The sequence below is a fragment of the Branchiostoma lanceolatum genome, chromosome 4, assembly GCF_035083965.1.
Source record: "Branchiostoma lanceolatum isolate klBraLanc5 chromosome 4, klBraLanc5.hap2, whole genome shotgun sequence".
NCBI classification, from domain to species: domain Eukaryota; kingdom Metazoa; phylum Chordata; class Leptocardii; order Amphioxiformes; family Branchiostomatidae; genus Branchiostoma; species Branchiostoma lanceolatum.
In genome coordinates, this window is record NC_089725.1 from 32463763 (window position 1) to 32483834 (window position 20072).

The following is a 20072-nucleotide window of genomic DNA, read 5'->3' on the forward strand; positions in this document are numbered from 1 at the left end:
TAAATTCAGAAAGCCTCCCTACGCTCTACGCTAAATTCAGAAAGCCCCCCCCTACGCTCTACGCTAAATTATGGAGTGGTCGGCAACGCTCTACGTAAAATTAAAACGGCCGATTACGCTCTACGTAAAAGGGGCATGCAGGCCCTCACAAATTTCTTACTGTGGATCTTCATAACAAAAAGAAGACAAAGAATGTGCACAAACCAAGAATTTTAATTGATTGCACCACATTTCAGGATGTGGTACCTCGTGTAAACGTGCATGTGTCGACAAAGCTACATGCGACTGACAACCTCTACAGGCTGGGTACATGTAAGCTACATGCGACTGACAACCTCTACAGGCCGGGTACATGTAGGGCTACATGCGACTGACAACCTCTACAGGCTGGGTACATGTAAGCTACATGCGACTGACAACCTCTACAGGCCGGGTACATGTAGGGCTACATGCGACTGACAACCTCTACAGGCCGGGTACATGTGTAATGTACATGCGACTGACAACCTCTACAGGCCAGGTACATGTAGGGCTACATGCGACTGACCACCTCTACAGGCCGGGTACATGTAGGGCTACATGCAACTGACAACCTCTACAGGCCGGGTACATGTAGGGCTACATGCGACTGACAACCTCTACAGGCCGGGTACATGTAGGGCTACATGCGACTGACAACCTCTACAGGCTGGGTACATGTAGGGCTACATGCAACTGACAACCTCTACAGGCCGGGTACATGTGTAATGTACATGCGACTGACAACCTCTACAGGCCGGGTACATGTAGGGCTACATGCGACTGACAACCTCTACAGGCCGGGTACATGTAGGGCTACATGCGACTGACAACCTCTACAGGCTGGGTACATGTAGGGCTACATGCGACTGACCACCTCTACAGGCCAGTTACATGTAGGGCTACATGCGACTGACAGACAATTCTAACCCTTCGGCCGGGATCCTACAGAATTCCACAAAATTTGAGAACTACAACGTCCTTAAAACATAACGTCCTCATTACATTCATTTTTTGCTATCGATTCGAAATTCAATGTACAATTAAACAATTAGGCTATCATACAATTTTTTCAGTCATAAATAAAACATATCGATACGGGGTGTAGAATTACCAAAATAGAGACAAATTTGTCGAGTTACCATGATTGTAGCAGAGAGGACAACTACGATTGTAGAATGTGTAGACAGCCGACAAGGCCGGGTGTACAGCATACAGTAACAACATCCACACACTACTTGGTCACAAGACGTATGGAGCAATGCTCTACCACAGGCCTGAGAGTACACTTACACTTCCAACGTTAAATTGTGTGCAACAGCAAAATTAATGTGGGAATAACTTTCACATCTGGGGGTTGAAGGCACCTTAGACACAGCGCAGAAATCTGTTGCACAAGTGATTAGCATGAAGTGAAAACCATAACAACAGCACCAACAGGCCTTGATTTGCAGCCAACCCCTTTCTAGTATCCCAGATCTGAATGGTCGGATCCAGATATGTTGGTTTTCGTGCATCATAAGAATGTATAAAACGTTTTGAAACTACAGTGGTATTGCAGTTTGAGCTGCGTTTGGTATAGCATTGTGCTGACTGAAAATAACAGTCAAACCTGTGCAAGTGACCACCTCTACATAAGGACCACCTGGCCAATGTGGCCACTTTTAGATGGTCCCTATATAAGGCTTACATATTTTCCCCATTGACACAAGCATCAAGAATCCTGTCTATTGTGACCACTTGTCTATTGTGACCACCTTATAGACCAGATTTTAACAGTCCCTTGGGTGGTCTTCTTGGGCAGGTTTGACTGTACACATCCTTGCTACACATCGGCGGATCAGAGTACAACGTGAGCAGTGTCTGGTAGAAACACCTGAGAGAGAACGTATCTCTGGGTCTGAAGCATCGAAGGTTTGTCGGGAAAACATTCAAAACAACATTGTCAGAGTCTCCATTTTTCCTATTTATGTACACGGGCAACTCAATATTACAGGGAAGTCTTGGACCTCAACAATTCATAACATTATCATTAATCATTCTCTGCCGTTATAAGGCAAAAACACAGAATTCTTCCGTCGTAAGCACCGTTGCTTCCAGACAGGAATACAATTGTAACAAGAACTCAAGCAAATTGGCAGAGAATATCAACGGGCTTGAGGTGAACGAGTGCTTTTCACTGGTTTGTAGAGCTACAAAACTGTTCTCAGAATTCTTCTGAATTGCAAGTCTATTCAGACAGGAAGAACTGCCATGTCCTTCTCTCAGATCTATCCACATTTTTCACACAGAGACACAGACTATAGAGCTAAAATTTCCACCTGTGATACTTTGCAGAAAGTAGCATGTCGGCACAACAACAAACAGAACTAAAACGGTTCAAGCAAAACTAACAGCAAAGACACTATCGCAACTGAATAAAGCAATTTTTTATCATTATTCGTGAAATGCACAATAAATTACGGCAGAACGCACACTGCAGATCGGAGAGTGCAGAAATGTCCCATGTCTCACACATCACATGACGTAAGTAGAGTGTTAGTTTTCACATCTGTTTCCCAACATTTAATATACATTGTACAAAATGTGCAATTCAAAAATTGCGATATATTTCTCCTCCATTTTCGTTTTCCACCATTGAAAAAATCACCAGTTCAATCCTCAGCAAGCTTGCCGGCAGTGGCGTCCCGTCTCCCTGTCGGGTTTTCGCTTTTTTTTTTCTTCTACGATTTTCACTGGATGGACAGAAGGCTTGGAGACGAAGACGCAAAGGGCAAGGCAGTCTTTGTGAAGGGTCGTTGACCTCAGGGTCATTGACCTCAAGGTCGTTGACCTCAAGGTTGTTGACCTGTGTTGTCGACCTCAGGGTCGTCGACCCGGCCTACATTGCAGTATATTTGGATATGGCTGGTTTGCTGGACACGCGCTCCCTGCTGAACTCGCGTTTCGTGGACTCGTCCTTGCCGTTCCCGTTCTGCTGGCTGCCGCCCGGGCGCCGCCGGTTCCGCTTCAGCTTGGCCACCTCCTTGTCGAAGACGTCGCCGGAGCGCAGGGCCACGATGAGCTCGTCGAACTCGCCGGTGTCCTTGTGGCCGTCCTTGCCGCCGTCCTTGCCGCCCTTCCCCTTCTTTCCGCCCTGCTCCTTCAGCTTCCGCTGCTTCTCCTTCTCCTTCTGCTCACGAAGCTGGAACACAAGACGGCAACGTAAGGAACAACACAAGACAGCGACGGTTTCTTCTTGCTTTTCATTTGTTTGTATCACGTAACAATTAAAACCTTATTCTGTGTTGTGAAAAAAAAACACCCTGAAAGTGCACCATCATTTAGAGAACAGGCCCAATGGGGAATCAACGACGTTGAGAAGTAGAAGCCAAGAAACAACTGTTACAATGTACAGATCGGTGTCTCAGTCACCCTGCCCTGCACTAAGTGTCCATGACTCTTCCGTTCTGTCCTAGGCTTCAGCAAAAAATGATCTGATCTGACATGGACCTACTGCTCGGACACGAGCGATTGTGGACGAAATAATAGGGTCGTGTGGCGCAACGGCAGAGCGTTCCACTCAGAACCAAGAGGTCCCGAGTTCGAATCCTGTCATGTCACCGATCTTGTGCCCTTGGGAAAGGCTCTTTACACGACTTTCCTCACTCCACCCAGGTGTAAATGGGTACCTGACTTCGGTTGGGGAAGGTCGTATCGAGGTCACCTGGTGGCGCCGAATGCCAGCCGCCCAGACCCTTGCGACAGGTCCACAAAATGCAAGTGTGGATAAGATATTATATATGTTGTGTATTGTGTGAAACCTGTAATACCCTGCATCAATTCAGCACTAATAGGCTGCCATTGCGGGTAATTTCTGACCAATAAAAACCATTATTATTATTATAATAACAAAAGTACAGGATCTGCAGCCCCACCTCCTGCTCTCTCTTGGCCCTCCTCTCCTCCTCCAGCCGTTTCCTCCGCAGGTTCTCGTTGTCCTCCCGAGCCTCCCCGAACGACGTCAGGAACGAGTTGAAGACCCGGAAGAACTCGTCCGGCTGGATCTTGCCCTGCTCCTCCCCGAAGTGCTTCACGGCGCGATCGTACTGTAGGGAGGGACATAGTCTTCGTTACACACTCAAATGGATATGGGAATGGATAACAATTTTGATTTGTTTTCTTTGGCGTTCTTACATTGTATATCATGTTTTAATGTAACATATGTTTTGGCGGCTTTGCTATAGCTCACGTATACTAGTATCTAGCCAAGCACACCGGGTCACCCCTACTCTTCTCAACAGATGTGTTGGGTTCTATTACATGCAAAGGTTTGACGTTTGAGGCTTACGCCTGAAGTTCCCTCATTGGCTTTACGTCAGCATCTGAAATTTGACTCAAAGACAAAACATAGGAAGACTAGTAGTACACAAGACCTGGTGCAGTCTTCGGTTCTATTCGACTGTAACCAGGGCAACGTCCTCTGACCTTGGCCTTGGCGTCCTTGTAGGTGTCCTCCAGCTCGTTGAAGGTGAAGGTCGCCACGGTGATGAAGTCGCCCATGACGGAGACAAACTTGTCTCCCCGGTCCGTCACGCGGTTACGGTGGAACTCCAGCTCCTGGGGGTCAAAGGTTACAGTAACGGGGTCAGAATTCTGTAATTCTTGGAAGATGACAAAAATTATTTTCTATAAAACTGAAAACTATGATTTTCGTTTTATCATAGAAGATTAAGCTTTGTCTTCTTCCAAGATGAATAAAGGAAAATCACAATTTTCTATTTTGAATGACACCCATCAGGATTGGACCAAATTGAGATATCAGACATTGGTAAAACCAAAACATACCTCATTACCTGCCATGAAACTGTCATGAAGTGAAATAGGTACATCCCAATTTTGTTCTTTCTGAACACACAGTTACATCAGAGCTATTTCTAACAACCTAACAATCTACATTCAGGCATCAGACAATATCATTAATCGACTGGCCATAAAATATCAACACACAGTTCAAAGCTGCAGGAAAATCTCCTGCCCGACTACAGGGGCTACAGAACTACTGCAGAGTCTGCAGCAGGGCTGCGTCATGCTGCAGGCCTGGCTGCGTCATGCAGGGGACGAACTGCAGCACTTCTCTAGGGTAGGGCTCTACATGGGGGTTTAGCCAAGCCATGCCATGCTGAGGCATCACTGGGGGGTTGCCCATGTCTAGTACCGGAGAACACTGGCCACTTTCAGACGGGAAAGATAATTTCCGATCACTGTAAATTCATATACTTTCAGGGTTATTTTATTTCATGGGTGGAGGGAAAAGGAGGCTTTCGAAGTGTTTTATTTGCCACTTTGAAAAAGTGTGTTTGAGAGATCTCTAGTGTAGCACCCCCAGGTTTGCGCAGTTTAGATACACAGGAGTGCATTATACTGGGGGACGTCGCAATGGAGACCCCTTTGGACAGATTTATAAGGTTATATGTGATCCGGCAGAATTGTATTACCGGTAGAAGATGTTACAGAAATATTTGACAAAAAAATTTCTTTATATTCCCAATGTTGAGTATCTTTCCAGTTTGGAGTGACCAGTGTCAGTAAACACACGCATGGCAGACAACAGTACGCAGCCAAGTTGTACTGAAAATAGACACGTTTGTTATTAATGTTAGTGGCGGGCGGGCGGTTATTCGGGAGGCACGGGGAACCTCGTACGAGTTTGTCTCTCCTGCTGACACGGCGGCGCTGCACCCCGATCTCCTGTGGGACAAACACCGACACAAACATGGGACAACAGAACACAACCTGCGCCTGTACGGGATGGCTCTGTCTTGATCAGGGCGTTTCTGTGTCTCAGAATGAGCCGAATCCTTCTGCAGCAATCTGTTGATTTAAAGAAGTGGTTCTAAAGCCTCGAAGCAGAGGTTTGGCTCCAGCAGCTGGTTTTTTATGCGTTTTTGTCTGGCTTTCTATTTTGTCCCGTTTTCTGTGCGTCCGGCGGACCTCTGCTTGGAGTCAGTGCAAAAGCCTGTCACACAGCACAAAAATCGAACAGCCGGAGAGTCTGAGAGCTGCAAATGACGTTTTGGGCTGTAATATGTCAAGTGAGTGCTCGATCATCGCACGGCTTTCGCAGGAATTGGTTTATGTTTGCAGGTCATTAGCACCGTTAAATATGATAGGCTAAATTTGGAGTAAAAATGTGCGCAATCCTCTGTCGATTTCATAATGGGCGACCTTTTGGCAATTAACAAAAATGACAGAAGCTTGTCTACTGTGTTACAGGGGCTTTAGGAACCAAATGAATTACTTCGTCCTGTTGAACTGAAATTGGTTTGTGACATTTCTTTGCAACATGTTTGTTGCAAGACTTAGTGGTTTTGTCACAATGTTGCATGGAATGAGATTTTGTGTGTTGTAAAGGGAGGTGAAGTACACAGGGAGTCCGTCTTGTTCTTTTGTGAAACATGCAGGTTTGAAAACTGGTGGCTGATTTTGTTAAAGTGTGACCAAACTTGTGCAGGGTCTGTGCCATTGGGTGTTGACAGAGTTTACGAATGAGAGTGCAGTTATATCAGTGATTTGGTGGGTGATTCTTGTGCGAACCTACACAAGACAGAGCTATCGTCAATACTACATCGTTACAAAGGAAAACAAAATCTTACAAACAAATCTTAAAATGTACAGAAAAACTTAAACAGAAAATAAGATAAATCAAAGAAATTGTGAAACAGAAAATGACGCTTAAGTGCAGATAGGGTAACTTCCAGAGAAATGTAATTGTGAAAACAAGTCTCAAACTGAACATGCATGATTGTGACTAGTGAGGTCAGATGTACCCAGGAATCCATACAGACGATGCATAGTAAGATGAATAGTCCACGTTCATACAAGTTCACTGAGGATATGTGTACGAAGCTGCAGCTGTTTCTCACCTTTTCCAACTCCTTCAGCCCGGCACGTAAGATCCCCATGTCCTCCTCCACGTCCTTGATACTGGGAGAAACAGAGAAACAACTATGACATTTCTCCTTCTCTCCCTCTCTTATTCACTTCCTCATTGAATCGTTCATTTACTCGGGAACTCACTAAATAAACTTGAGACTTTCCCAATGACTTGCTCACTCACTCACTCACTCTCACTTACCCACTCTCACTCACTTACCCACTCTCGCTCACTTACCCACTCTCACTCACTTACCCACTCTCACTCACTTACCCACTCTCACGCTCACTCACTCACCCACTCAGACACTCACTCACCACTCACCACTCACCCACTCACTCAACCACTCACTCAGACACTCACTCACTCACTCACCCACTCACTCACTCACTTACTCACTCAGACACTCACTCACTCACCCACTCACTCACTCACTCAGACACTCACTCACCCACTCACTCACTCACCCACTCACTCACTCACTCACTCACCCACTCACTCAACCACTCACTCACTCACTCACTCAGACACTCACTCACTCACTCAGACACTCACTCACTCACCACTCACTCACTCACTCACTCACTCTCACTCACTCACTCACTCAACCACTCACTCACTGAGTCACTCACTCACTCAGACACTCACCACTCATTCACTCACTTACTCACTCAGACACTCACCCACTTACTCACCCACTCACTCACTCACCCACTCACACACTGACTCACTCACTCACTCACTCGTTCCTCTGACTCTTGCTCGTTTACACACAGAGGGAAGCTTGACTGTGTTCCCACCTGACTTTGGAGGCCTCCTTACAGTTGCTGATGTCGTTGTCCAGTTTGAGCACGTCCGGGAACTTCCTCTCGATCACCTCCAGCATGTAGTGCAGCAGGGTGATGTTCCTGTGGGGAGTAAGGAGAAAACAGCTTTTATATCATTACCACAACCAGTTATCTGTTACATGTATACTTGTAGTATGTCAGGGTAAAGACTGCAATTAGATACTAGTGATATAGAGTCATTGATTCCCCCTCAAAATTAGCCTTTGTCAACAAAGACTCTGATTTGGATCTCTACTGGTAGCATCACCAAGAGTACTGGTAGAATCGCTGACTGTACTGGTAGAAATTCTATGGGCCCTTGTACGCTGCTACAAATGTGATCTATAATAACAAGCATGATTTTTATTACTTACACAAATGAAAGTTGGGTCAATTCTCTACCTGTAATCTTACAATTTTTTCTGTAAGCTCCAAGTCAGAGATGAGAATCTGAAGTCCTACTAAGTGCGTCACAAACCAAGGGTGTTTATGAAATCATCAGAGGCACGGACCTGTCGATGCTGGACTTTGTGTCGACGATCTTGTTGAGGCTGGAAAGTTTGAAGCCGTAGGCGTTTCCCCGCTGGCCCCGGTTCATGTAGTTCCCGAACGCCAGGACCACCTCCAGAACCCGCTTCAGCCGCTTACTTCTCACAACCTCCTTAGATGCTACAAGTAAAGCTGGGAAGGAGCAGAGAAATCTTTTACTTCACAACTTTTTAGACAAGTAAAGCCGAGAAGGAGCAAAATTTCTTAGGTAATGTTTTACTTCTTACAACTTCCTTAGATGCTACAAGTAAAGCTGGGAAGAAGCAGAGAATTCTTCTACTTCTCACAACTTCCTTAGACGCTACAAGTAAAGCTGGGAAAATGGACAGTAGCAATTGGCATTAAGGCTATGAAGTACATTTGTAGTTAACTAGCATACATGGTTACTACATGTACGTACCACAGAAATCAAATGTACCACAAAAAGGTTCTTTAGAGTTACTATTGTTAATACCATTAGGAGACTTTTAATACCTTCTATTCTGGGCTTCACTTCTCCGACTCTCTCCTGGAATTTCTTCTTGAAGAATAAGGCCTTCAGTCTCTGTTCATAATGTACAATTCTGCAGGAAAATAAACAAGATAATATCAGACAGTATATCAATTAACTATCATGGATGATTCTGGAAAACCATTGGAGTCAGTGGACAAAGAGGTGGAGTTACAGGCAGCCGTGGTCGTGACCGAGACACAATCTTCATCTGATAAATGTTCAACCACAACCATCAGTGCTGAGGACAGGAGCCAGGGAGCCCTGGGAGGTACTGGTAATATTCCTCAAAGATGAGTTACTGTAGATGACATACATGTAGTACTTTAAATCTTTAAATATTCTTGGCACTTCAAGATTTTCGTATTACTTCTCCACCGCCAACTGTGTACAGGCGCCAGTATTTTGGTCATGTTGCTACCAATGTGTTCAACCGCAAACACTCGAATTTCACCATTCTGCAAAATCTAAGTGATGTGAACCTAAACGAATTTTCAGCATGAGAAAGAAGGAGATGATGTATAATGAGGAGGTCCTTACTTGCTCATCTCGTAGAGGAAGCTGTCGGCGCGCGCCATCTGGTCGATCTCGTGTTTGTGCTCCTCCAGAAGGTCCGTCTCCTCCTTCGTGGGGACGAACTTCAGAAGCTGTCGGGGAAACAAACAGGTCAGCATGAGCAAAGAACTGTTACAGTAGTACTAAAGTCTGGTAATGTCACACAAACACTGATTTGGCTTGAAGATCCAATAGTGCTTTCTTCCCAATCTCTGCAACCTGCCTTGGAGCTACCAAAGAAGGATGATCAGTCTACAAATGTCATGAAGTAAAGGGAAGTATGCCACACAACAACCTGTAGATTTTAGGATGACAGCCTGCTTTGAAAGACTGTGCAGTGAGTTGGTCCTGACCTATTCGACCATGTCCTTGGGCAGCTCGTCAGCCTTCTTGACTTACAAACACACCCACACCCACGCACGTGCACACCCAGAGACACACGCACACCGACACGTACACACACAAACACACACACACAGGCACACACACACATACACACAGACGTTACCTGCTCCACCATGTCCTTGGGCAGCTCATCAGCCTTGTCCACGGACACACACACACGCACACACACATGCACACACACACATAGACACACACACAAACACACACACAGACAGACACACACACACACAGACAGACACACACACACACAGAGGTTACCTGCTCATCCATGTCCTTGGGCAGCTTGTCGGCCTTGTCCACGTACACACACACACGCGCACACACACATAGACACACACACAAACACACACGCGCACACACACACGCACGCACACACACACAGACAGACAGACGTTACCTGCTCGACCATGTCCTTGGGCAGCTCGTCGGCCTTGTCCACAAACACACTCACATAAACACACACACATGCACACACACACGCACACACAGACAGACGTTACCTGCTCCACCATGTCCTTGGGCAGCTCATCGGCCTTGTCCACGGACAGCACGGCCTTGGCGATCTCCTCGTTGGTCATCTTGAGCTTGGACAGCAGGATGGTGCAGTTCTGGGCGCGGCGACCCTCGATCACCGACAGCTCCTTCACGCGCGTCTTGATGGTCAGGTCCTCCACATCCTCCTCTTTCTGTAAGACACCACACACAACACTTAAGACATCCAGTAAGACCCCTGGAGAAAGATGCCTTTCCCATTTCTTATGTAGTTTACCATAATGATATAATAAGTTTTGGTGTAAAAGTCTTCACTGATATATGTATATGAGTTTGAAACTTCACTACTGAATGTTTTGAAATGTTGACTGTGAAAGTATCACTGCACACATATACATTTGAAGTCAGGCCTAATTTGAAGACTCAGGTGGTTGTTTTGAACCTAAATACCACTTAGAAAAAACAGCGTGTTTGAGAGATCTCTAGTGCAGCACCTCACAGCATAGATCTGCAAGTGCATTATACTGGGGGATGTTGCATTGGAGATCTCTTTAGACACGTTTTTTCACGGTGGCAAATATATGTGACTTGGCAGAATTATGTTAGTAGAAGTTAGAGCAACTTCCTAACAAAATTTCAATTTAACCCAGTTCTGATTTACAAGGGGATCCATTTAGTCTATTGCTACCAACTGATATGTTAACCTTTAGCATGCCAAGCAAACTGCACAATTTTTATAATTCACACTTTGCCCACAGCAAGCTAAAGGTTAACCATATCATTTTTGTAAGTGAGTGCTACGATGCTTAGTGGTGTAATGCCCTTGTCATGGGGACGTGTTTACAACGTGGAGAATGTACTAAATGTAGCCTGGAATCCACTGGATGGGATATATAGTGACTGCTGGAAGTGGACTGAAGAGAACAAGACTGGATTCCAGGCTAGAACTAATGCTGGTCACTTTAGATCCGGAAAGGCAGCAGAAATTTGGAATTTGAACACACATATATATCTTAAAAACCAATAATCTCAGTTACTACAAACGCTGAGGCAGAAATAAACTCAAGATTCTGTCATTTTGGAAGTGTTTGTTTTTGCATTTTTCGTGGTGATCTCTTCACCACAAATTTATGACACCACGATGTTCAAATGTGCTTCTCGCTGTAACTCTGTACAGTAACTCTCTACTGATTTTCCAAGTTCAAAGTGACCATTGTTTTAAGGTGAGTGTGAAGAGAATGTAGATGACGGTGACTCCTGCGTCTATGTGAGGTGTGAGGGGGTGACGTTTAGTTATCATATTGTGTTGTCTGGCTCTGGATTATTGTGTGAGGAAGTGAAGCAACAGTTTAGTTGTCTGGTTCTGGATTATACCATTCCATGTCTCCGAGGGTCCTCCGCCAGACCGCCTCTCTGCTGAACAGAATAACACAGACATGCCGTCACCGAATCGTTTGTATGTTTTGCATAACTGGTAAACATGCCAGTTTTTCTGAACAGTGTAAGTACAAGCTGCATAAGGCTGCACTGCACGCCAGGAAGGACTCCTACTCTCTTCGATAAGTGTGGAGGAATTTTAATGTGCTTAAGGTGTCACAGTGGCTATCCTCAAATAGCATCGCTGCGAAGCTGGTGTGTTATACCCTCCACCAGGCCTTCCTACGGGGGTATGAACCGTAGAATTCGGCAAAAAGGGAATAATTGGCCAGGAGAGTCAGTCCACAGTAAGGTTAATATTTCCTACTCGGCTGGTCATCCCCTTTGGTAGCCAAACTCCCCTGGCAAATTATTATCCTTTTTTTAGCCAGTGAAGTCAGCCTGGTATAGAGACTAGGCGTGTTACGCCAAAGAGAGGTTTTACCGGCAATACAGAAACATATGACCTCCGGCTTTACGTCCAATCCAAGAGGACCTCCCTAACCAAAGCTAGGGGCTAATTTTTGAGTAAAGTGAGGAAATAGGTGTAAAGTGCCTTTCCTAAGGGCACAACATTGGGGCCTGCTACTGCCAGGGATTCAAACCCAGAACCTTTAGATTCTAAGTCAACAGCTCTGACCACAAGACCACCGTGCCACCATTAGACACACAAGACAAGGTTGAGAAGTTTCCACAGAGAAAGACTGGTCCTACCTGGTCCCATGACAGGCCCTGGGAAGCGTGAGAGGTGAGGAAAGAAAAGTCTAGGGCATGAATGACTCGACAGGCAGCGAAGCGCCCAGAGCAGTGCTGCGTACCAGTACAGTATCTCAAAGTTATTTCATTTAGTCACTGACGAAAGATAGCAGAAGCTGTCTGAAACCGCTGTTTCAAAATTGTAGATTTTTGTTGCTTGAGGAAATTTTTGTTGTTGTATCTCAACAATCGTTTAGGTACAGGTCCAATATGCATGACCATCAATGTACCTGAATACACAGTTTACTTTCAAATTGTCGAGTTGTTTAGGCACAGGCACAGACCTGTACCTGTACCTAATCCTTTGTACCTTGTCGAAAAGCGGCCATATTATGGCCGAACAAGCATTCGAAGTAAAATAAAGGCTTTGACTTGACTTGACTTGACTTTGTACCAGTACCTGAACCAGTGCCTGTACCTTTACCTCTACTTGTACTTGTACCTTATGTTACGTTTAGGTCCGCAGCACTATCCCAGAGAGGTGGGCACACACAGTAAGTACATGTACACAAAGGCAGGAAGACAATCATGGACACGTGCGGCGTGTGAAACACTTTTGGACTAAGTTGCACACTGGACAGCCTGGAATTTAAGTTAGCTTGTCCAATGCCAATTTAGGTTGGGTGAAACACCTCTACAACTATAGAAGTTATGGATGGTGTGTGAAACTTAGTCACGGCACATTTTAGCAACAGGTTTTAATTTGAGACCTCCAAAAATTGTACTGCTGAAAACTTTGGAAAATTGAAAACTTTTTGAATTTTAAGACAGCATCCTACAGTATTTCACACACTGACACATGTAAGCAAGAACAGGAATTCCTTTACAACAAGAATGTACAACAATAAGATGACATCAGCAGTCAAGGAGCTCAGAGTATCTTCAAGAAAAAAAAGTCAAATCAAAGTCATAGAAGCAAAGAGCAAACGCATCTTAGAAACTGGTAACAGGTTTAGATGACCAAAGCAGAAGCTATGATATGGAGAAAGCTACAAGGAACTTACAGGAGGACCTTTAAGAAGGTAGACTTTCTTAATGTTTTGTTTAATTCTGTCTCATTTCACTTCTAAAAAAATCTGTCCCATTTCTTGTGGTCTTGTCCCCCTTACTTATCACTCTAGACAGACCCACCACAAGAAAAGCACCTTTCCTACATTAGATTTAGAGTACAATGTATATGTTTGCCTGCAGTACCTGTGGCTTTTGGTAGGCGGAGAAGGTCTTGTCGAACTCTTGCAGGTCCATCACTTTGTGAACCTGTGGAAAACAAACAGTACATTTCATTAGTCCAAAAACACAGCAACCATTTACACATGAACAGAAGATACAATTTGTATGGGCAACTTGTTAATTTTAGATTAAATTGCAGAAGATGGGCAGAAATACAGAAATAATGATGAGAAATACAGACCTGAGAATCGTCCAACTCTGTCCAAACTGTCCCGGCCACTTTCATCTGAAACAGAACAGACCAAAATTGTAGTACTACATAGAAAAAAAAGGAAATGTCAGCAATTCTGTAAAGACCTAACAGCACAATCAAGGAGTGTTGATTTCTAAACAAACACAGCTAACATGAATTGAGCTGAATCTGCACTTCTTAAAGTGACAAAACCAACATGTAACACAACTTCTGGCGCATTTCTTAATATTTCTTCAGTATTGAAATTCATCAGTATGCTTTGAATATCTACTGTTTTTCATGGAAGTGAAAATTAATTGTCGCAAAAACTGCAACCCCTTTCAGTAAGGATCTTGAGGAGAACTTACTTCCGACAGCTTGACCCAGTTGAAGGACTTGAGGGCTTGTGAAGGTTTCGGCGCTGCTTTGCGTCGAGGCACGGCTGCCCCAGGGAGTGGAGGGGCGCCAGGTGGGGGTGGGGCACCTGGGGATGACAGGCAGTTTTCAATTAGATTGAAATCTGCTGGGAAACATACTCTTCTGGAGCAAAGTTGAGCAGTAATATCCAACACAAAAATTGGACTTACTCAAATTTTTGACTGTCCAACTCCAGTCTTTGTCAAGAAATGAGCGATACATCGCGTCTGTGACATCAAGTTATGCAGATAGAACATGTGACTCAGTGAGCAGTGCAGAAAGTCTATGGAGGCCCCCGTCTCTGCTAAGGGATGGTCATAAGGCCTTGATGCAACTTATGACACACTGCTCACCAAGTCATGTGTTCGGTCTGCATAACGTGACCTCACAGAAGCGGTAGACTGCTCATTCTTGGATGAAGTCCAATTTTTGTGTTGGAAATTACAGGAAATTCAGGCTCATACTGTAGAGAAGTTGGCTGGCATCTACATGTATTACATATTTCAAGTAATGCAATACAAAGTAGAAACATGACTTTTTGTTATACTGTATGTCTCAGACATGTCTAAGACTCCAACTGCTTACCTGGAGGAGGAGGGGGCCCCATGCCGGGAGGGGGTGGGGGAGGGGGTGGTCCGATTCCCCCGGGAGGTGGGGGAGGAGGGGGTGGCCCCCCCATGGGTGGGGGAGGGGGTATGGGAGCTGGACCCACGGTAGCTTTGGTATCGTCTGGAACGCTTCCGCCGTGGACGAGTCCGATCAGGCGTTCCTTCTCACCCCTCTCCTTCTCTGCCTGGAAACAAAAGGAGAGGCAAGGAGGTAAGAAACTATTCCTAAATTCTTATTGTGCAGGTGTGTTCTGTAGTAGCCTCTTTAAGATATCGCATTCGTCCCAAAGACATGTGAAAATCCAGACAAATGTATGTTTCGCAAGATTCGACTGTCTATGAAACTTGAGCATAATGTGGGTGTCGTTGGTTTACAAACATAACTGAGCTGAGAGGACAGTCAACTGTAACAGTATTGTCAAATTGAAGGAAAGGGACTTTTTGGGCTCCTGATGTGCTTTCCATTTTTACCTTTGCAATTAGAGAGTTAGAATTATGATACTTTTTGACAAGACAAACTCAGCATGCTTAGGTTTATGCTGTTGTAGTTGATTAATGTTTGATACCCCACCCGAACTGCGGGTAGAACTAGAGGCGCACTTTTCAGGCAGGACAGATCAAGCTGCCAAACTTAACATCGCAGCAAGCCCCAAACTACAGGCCACTACATGGCACAGGTTACACTGCAAATCAGCAATAGAGAGTCACCTGCTATAGCAGAACACACAGGCTTACAGATGCTACGGAGACTGACTGTTAGAGCCGCTGTCACACATTCAGGACCATCCCACGACTTTGCTCCCAACCACTCCACAACCAAGGTTGGTGCTGGGCTAGGAGTAGCCTGGAATCCATCCTATTCTGGCTCCAGTTTGCTACTCTGATTGTATTCAAACAGAAGAAGACTTTCGGGACTCTGATTTTTTTTACAAATTTACAGTCGGCGCAGACTACTTTTAAAGACCAGTAGCCAACCTCGCCTACCAACTCCCACCTATATGACCTAATAATGCTCATGGCTAACTTCCAACAGGGGTCTGGAGAAGGTCAGGAGGCCCTGGTCGGTCTGCTGTGTGTGACAGGGGCTGAAGACTAGTGTTAGTGGTGGTGTTACATGTTCTACAGTGCACCTACAGTGCTGCATGCCACTCAGTGAGTAGGAAACTACCCCAACCTCCCACCATTTCTCGGGCACACCAGCAGGAAAGCTCAGCTGCAAAGTCTGGTGGGAGGTTGGAACTACAGAGGGGGTTCACGAGTTGGGGGGGGGGGGGGGGGGGGTGGCTGTTGTGGGAGGTGCAGAAACCAAGCAAGCCAGACGTCGGCACTCATGCAGGATGGGAGGGGGGTACCCGGGCCTGGGTCGTGGGGAGGCATTGAGCTGGGTTTCTTCCAGGGAACTCTTGACCAGTAGGAATATTCTGTCACTATGTCTGCAGGGAAATGTGAACCACAGAACTGGCCTGGAGAATGCATGTGCAATGTACCAGTCGGGACACGCAGGCAGCAGTAGTTCCTGCAGTACAGCCCTGATCTTTTAGAGCGTGTGCTTATGTTTCAGGTTTCCATGTTTCTTTCCATCAACGAATCCCTTTGACAGTTTGTACATCCCCCTTTCCTAGTTCCAATATTCATCTCTGAGTCAGTCAAAAAATAACTATCCTCCCTATCTATACCAGTTTCATTTCATTTCATGTGCAGATATATAGTTTGTATGTTTTCTTTTTCCTGTAGCTTTGTGTTCCGTTATGTTATCGTTTTCACATTGCTTCTGATGTCCTCTTTGCCAGGTCATGTTTTATGGGGAGAAGGCCTCGACAAAGCAGTACTTGCTTTTGCCCTACCCTCCCAAAATACTATTAATGCATTTACTTTCATGGGGACTTTATTTCGCGGCAGGACATTTTCATTTGGTTTGAAGTTCGATGTTGAAATAAGCTGCCTTACAGTAGAACTACAAAACACATATTTGAAGTGTTATGATTTTGCAGCAAGAGGTCACTGCGAAAAGATCTACTAAAAGTACATCTGAAATAAGTAGACTGAAGACCCAGCTCAATGTCGTTGCCATGGCGCCAGCCCGGGGGCGGGGTTTAAAGGTTAAAGGGCATGCAAGGCTGAAACGGAAGCACTGACTGTTGCCCGCAGCTCATTGAGTTTCCCTGAGAGCTCAGTGACCTTTGCCCTCTCATGGGCGAGCTCCTCCTGCACCGACGCCAGCTTGTCCTTCATCTTGTTCAGGGTGCTCATCATCTCCTCCTGCAAACAAACAAACAAACAAACAAACAAACAAATAAACAAAATAGGCATGGAAATGTGCTCACATTATCGCCTGCCATTAAAACACAAGGTAAACATCAGATTCAACATGCATAAACTTAAGATGAACCCTTCAAACGTTTGCGGGACATCAGTATGAACTACATACATAGCATCAGCGGTGGCGGAGCTGCTGATCAAACATGGTGCCAACCTAGAGGCAAGGAGTGCTGAAAGTAGCAATAACCCTACCCTTAGTTCTCCCAACTTGACATGTATCTGGACTAAAAAAACTCAATAAAGAAGACATGAAACAGACAAATTTTCCTTCATTGTGCATCACTATCTGAGCCTGTAATTCATCACCAATGCTCATTAAAGCAGTGAAAACATGAAAGGTTTGTTGTCTCTTGGTTAGTCTCTCTAAAGCTGTTGCAGTACCTTCTCCTGTATCTTGGCCTCACACTCCCTCTCCTTCTTCTCCAGCTGAGACGTGAGCTCCTCCCTCTCCTGCTGCATCGTCTGGGCCTGCGCCTTCCACTGCTTGATCTCATTCTCGTTCACGATCCTGGGGAATAGTTCCCATTTAAAACATGTAAGTACAGGCAACACTGCTTCATCTTGTTCTTGAACAACAACAACATGTCTGAGAACCAAAAATTCAAAATAGTTTTGAGTGGTCGACGAGTTACTTGCTAAACCCTTTCCTGTGCATTTCCAACTTCAAAGTTACCTGTGGCATGCTATGTTACAACCATACCATACCACTTCGGTGCATGGGGGAGACCTGTAGTGTGCTGAGGGTTAAGTAGAACAGCTAAAGGTCCCGTACATACATTGGTGTACACAGAAGGCCAACACCATAATAGACGGCTAAACCATGTTCCAACACAACAAGATATAAACTGATACAGATGCAGACTTCCAGGCAACTTTGACCCACTCCTGAAGTCAGACATATAGTTGTTGTTTTGGAACACAGCTTTGCTATCTGTGATGTGAACCACCGACACAGATAAACGTTTGTGCTACCATCCCACGTCACTGACACACCATAGGGATGGGAGAGGTTGGGGGCTTAACGCACATGTCAATGTCAACCAACAGGCCCTCTTCACGCAATGAACTGACATCTGGTTCCCATGCACATCCTAGGGGTTCGCCGGGCTGCAAACTTTAAAGTGGATGAAACATGAGTGGAAAGAAATCATACATCACAGTCAACAGGTTGAACTCGGGAAAATGGAAAGGGGGTACTGTACGAAGAGGGGAGAGTATGGGAGAACAGAAAGAAGATTTGTCTACCTGCCCAGAGCGAGAGGATCATTACACAGTCTGCAGACGGAGGGAGGGAAGGAAGGAAGAGTGGCAAAAGGAAAGCACAGACGGGAAAACACAGGAAACAACAAAACATGAAACATGACTATTGAGACAATTATGAGCAAAAAATGGCTCTGTGCTTCAAGGAGAGTCTCCAAAACAAAATTATCTAGTGTTGATACATGACTAGAAAAACAGCAGCCATCAGGCTTCTTTGAACAGACAAGGGGGCGGTACAAACTTTGCTACTTTGACCCCCTCCTTGAGTCACATGACTAAAGGAGTAGTCTACTTGTCCTTTTCTACATTGTTGGACTCCAACTTCAAGCAAAATTTTCATCTAGACAAGTATCAAACTGATGTTGAGACACTGACATCAAACATGCGCAGATAGCAGCATGACAAATTTAGAGCAACTTTTCTTAAACTGAAGTTGAACCATACATAACAACAGTCTCAGGAGGACAGTTTGAGAAGGTACCATGAACAGAAATCTATTACATAACTCTGACCCCAACACAGAAAGAAATGTGGGAAACATCAGCACACATGAAGTATGAAAACCGTGGTGCTGACTTACATCTCGACCAGTTGGCTGACGTTGATGTTCTTGAGTGGCGCGACGTCGGGGTCCATGCCATTCTCCTGGACAACGATCTGCTGTAGGATGCGGTCCACCAGCTCCCAGTACTCGGGACTGCCATGCCTGTCCACTGTATAACACACATAACACATGTTAGCTAAGGATATAGCTAACACACAAGCTCCCAGTACTCCGGACTGCCATGCCTGTCCACTGTACAACACATTTATACACACATAACACGTGTTAGCTAACCCTACAGCTAACCCCACAGCTAACTCACCAGCTGCCAGTACACAGGACTGTCCACTTTGGGAGCACACGATAGGTTAGTAAGGTAAGGTAACCTGAACCTGTAACCCAATGTAACCAAAGATTGGTCATTCCAACCTGAAGAAGGCTATAGTAGGAATACTGTGTAGGAAGGAACATTGTTTGGACATTGTTTAGTCTTCAACAATAATGAACACTCATGCTGCTGTCAGCATCGTGCTAATCATTAGGTACTGATAACGTCTTAACTTAATCTTTAAGAAGGGAGACAGTCTTGACTTACGCGGCAGCAGGAGCAGATGTTGGAGGAGTGACAGGAAGTGAGGGTACGCCGCCGTGTGGTTCAGCTTCTTCTTCAACAGGTCGAACATGCTGCCGGCGCTGCGCGAGTCCACATGGACCTGACGGACAAAAACATAAGGTTTTCAACAAACATTTCAATTTGTAAAATACAAAATACATCAAGCAACTGGATAAAGTAAGGTGTAATCTTCCTTGATCTATCTCGTTTCAGTTTTACAATTGCACAGTTCCATCACACTGTAGCAGGAAAAGTTTCCCCTGATCTTTCCAACAAGTACAACAAACACAGCTCAACCACCACCCTTTACAGGTAGCTTTAATCTATGACAGAGTGAACTACAATATATAATAGTAAAGATAAAAATGAACTGATTATTTTTTTGTTTGATATACTTCTTTTAATTTGTCTTTAACCTTTAATCTTTACCAAAACCGATGAAACAAACCGATCCAGTTCTTAGACTAATGAAAACATGCTATGAA

At 45.0% G+C, this 20072-nt stretch overlaps 1 protein-coding gene and 2 long non-coding RNA genes across 15 annotated transcripts in view; 1 reads left to right on the forward strand and 2 right to left on the reverse strand.

Annotated features, from left to right (window-relative positions):
* Window positions 1-195: 195 nt before the first annotated feature.
* On the reverse strand, window positions 196-482 carry LOC136434074 (uncharacterized). Its single transcript, XR_010755695.1, has 2 exons — window positions 421-482; window positions 196-378 (listed from the first exon to the last, which is right to left on the reverse strand). It is a non-coding gene; the product is annotated as an uncharacterized lncRNA (long non-coding RNA).
* On the forward strand, window positions 375-697 carry LOC136434075 (uncharacterized). The gene is made up of 2 exons (XR_010755696.1): window positions 375-476; window positions 521-697. It is a non-coding gene; the product is annotated as an uncharacterized lncRNA (long non-coding RNA).
* A 1263-nt stretch (window positions 698-1960) lies between these two features.
* Window positions 1961-20072, reverse strand: part of LOC136434071 (disheveled-associated activator of morphogenesis 2-like) — a 63412-nt gene continuing 45300 nt past the window's right edge. For 3 of the 13 annotated variants that reach the window (XM_066426761.1, XM_066426758.1, XM_066426759.1), the window contains 20 exons: window positions 19570-19687; window positions 19011-19143; window positions 18416-18445; window positions 17552-17678; window positions 16988-17110; window positions 14829-15036; window positions 14195-14310; window positions 13836-13880; window positions 13619-13681; window positions 11627-11668; window positions 10261-10446; window positions 9341-9447; window positions 8785-8873; window positions 8274-8442; window positions 7735-7842; window positions 6924-6984; window positions 5704-5748; window positions 4486-4617; window positions 3936-4106; window positions 1961-3202 (listed from right to left, as the gene is read on the reverse strand). In XM_066426761.1, the coding sequence (XP_066282858.1) occupies window positions 2900-3202; window positions 3936-4106; window positions 4486-4617; window positions 5704-5748; window positions 6924-6984; window positions 7735-7842; window positions 8274-8442; window positions 8785-8873; window positions 9341-9447; window positions 10261-10446; window positions 11627-11668; window positions 13619-13681; window positions 13836-13880; window positions 14195-14310; window positions 14829-15036; window positions 16988-17110; window positions 17552-17678; window positions 18416-18445; window positions 19011-19143; window positions 19570-19687 (2376 nt within the window). In that variant the 3' untranslated portion in view covers window positions 1961-2899. The remainder of the gene's footprint in view (window positions 3203-3935; window positions 4107-4485; window positions 4618-5703; window positions 5749-6923; window positions 6985-7734; window positions 7843-8273; window positions 8443-8784; window positions 8874-9340; window positions 9448-10260; window positions 10447-11626; window positions 11669-13618; window positions 13682-13835; window positions 13881-14194; window positions 14311-14828; window positions 15037-16987; window positions 17111-17551; window positions 17679-18415; window positions 18446-19010; window positions 19144-19569; window positions 19688-20072) is intronic. The other 10 variants (XM_066426766.1, XM_066426762.1, XM_066426764.1 and 7 more) reach the window with 9 other exon arrangements.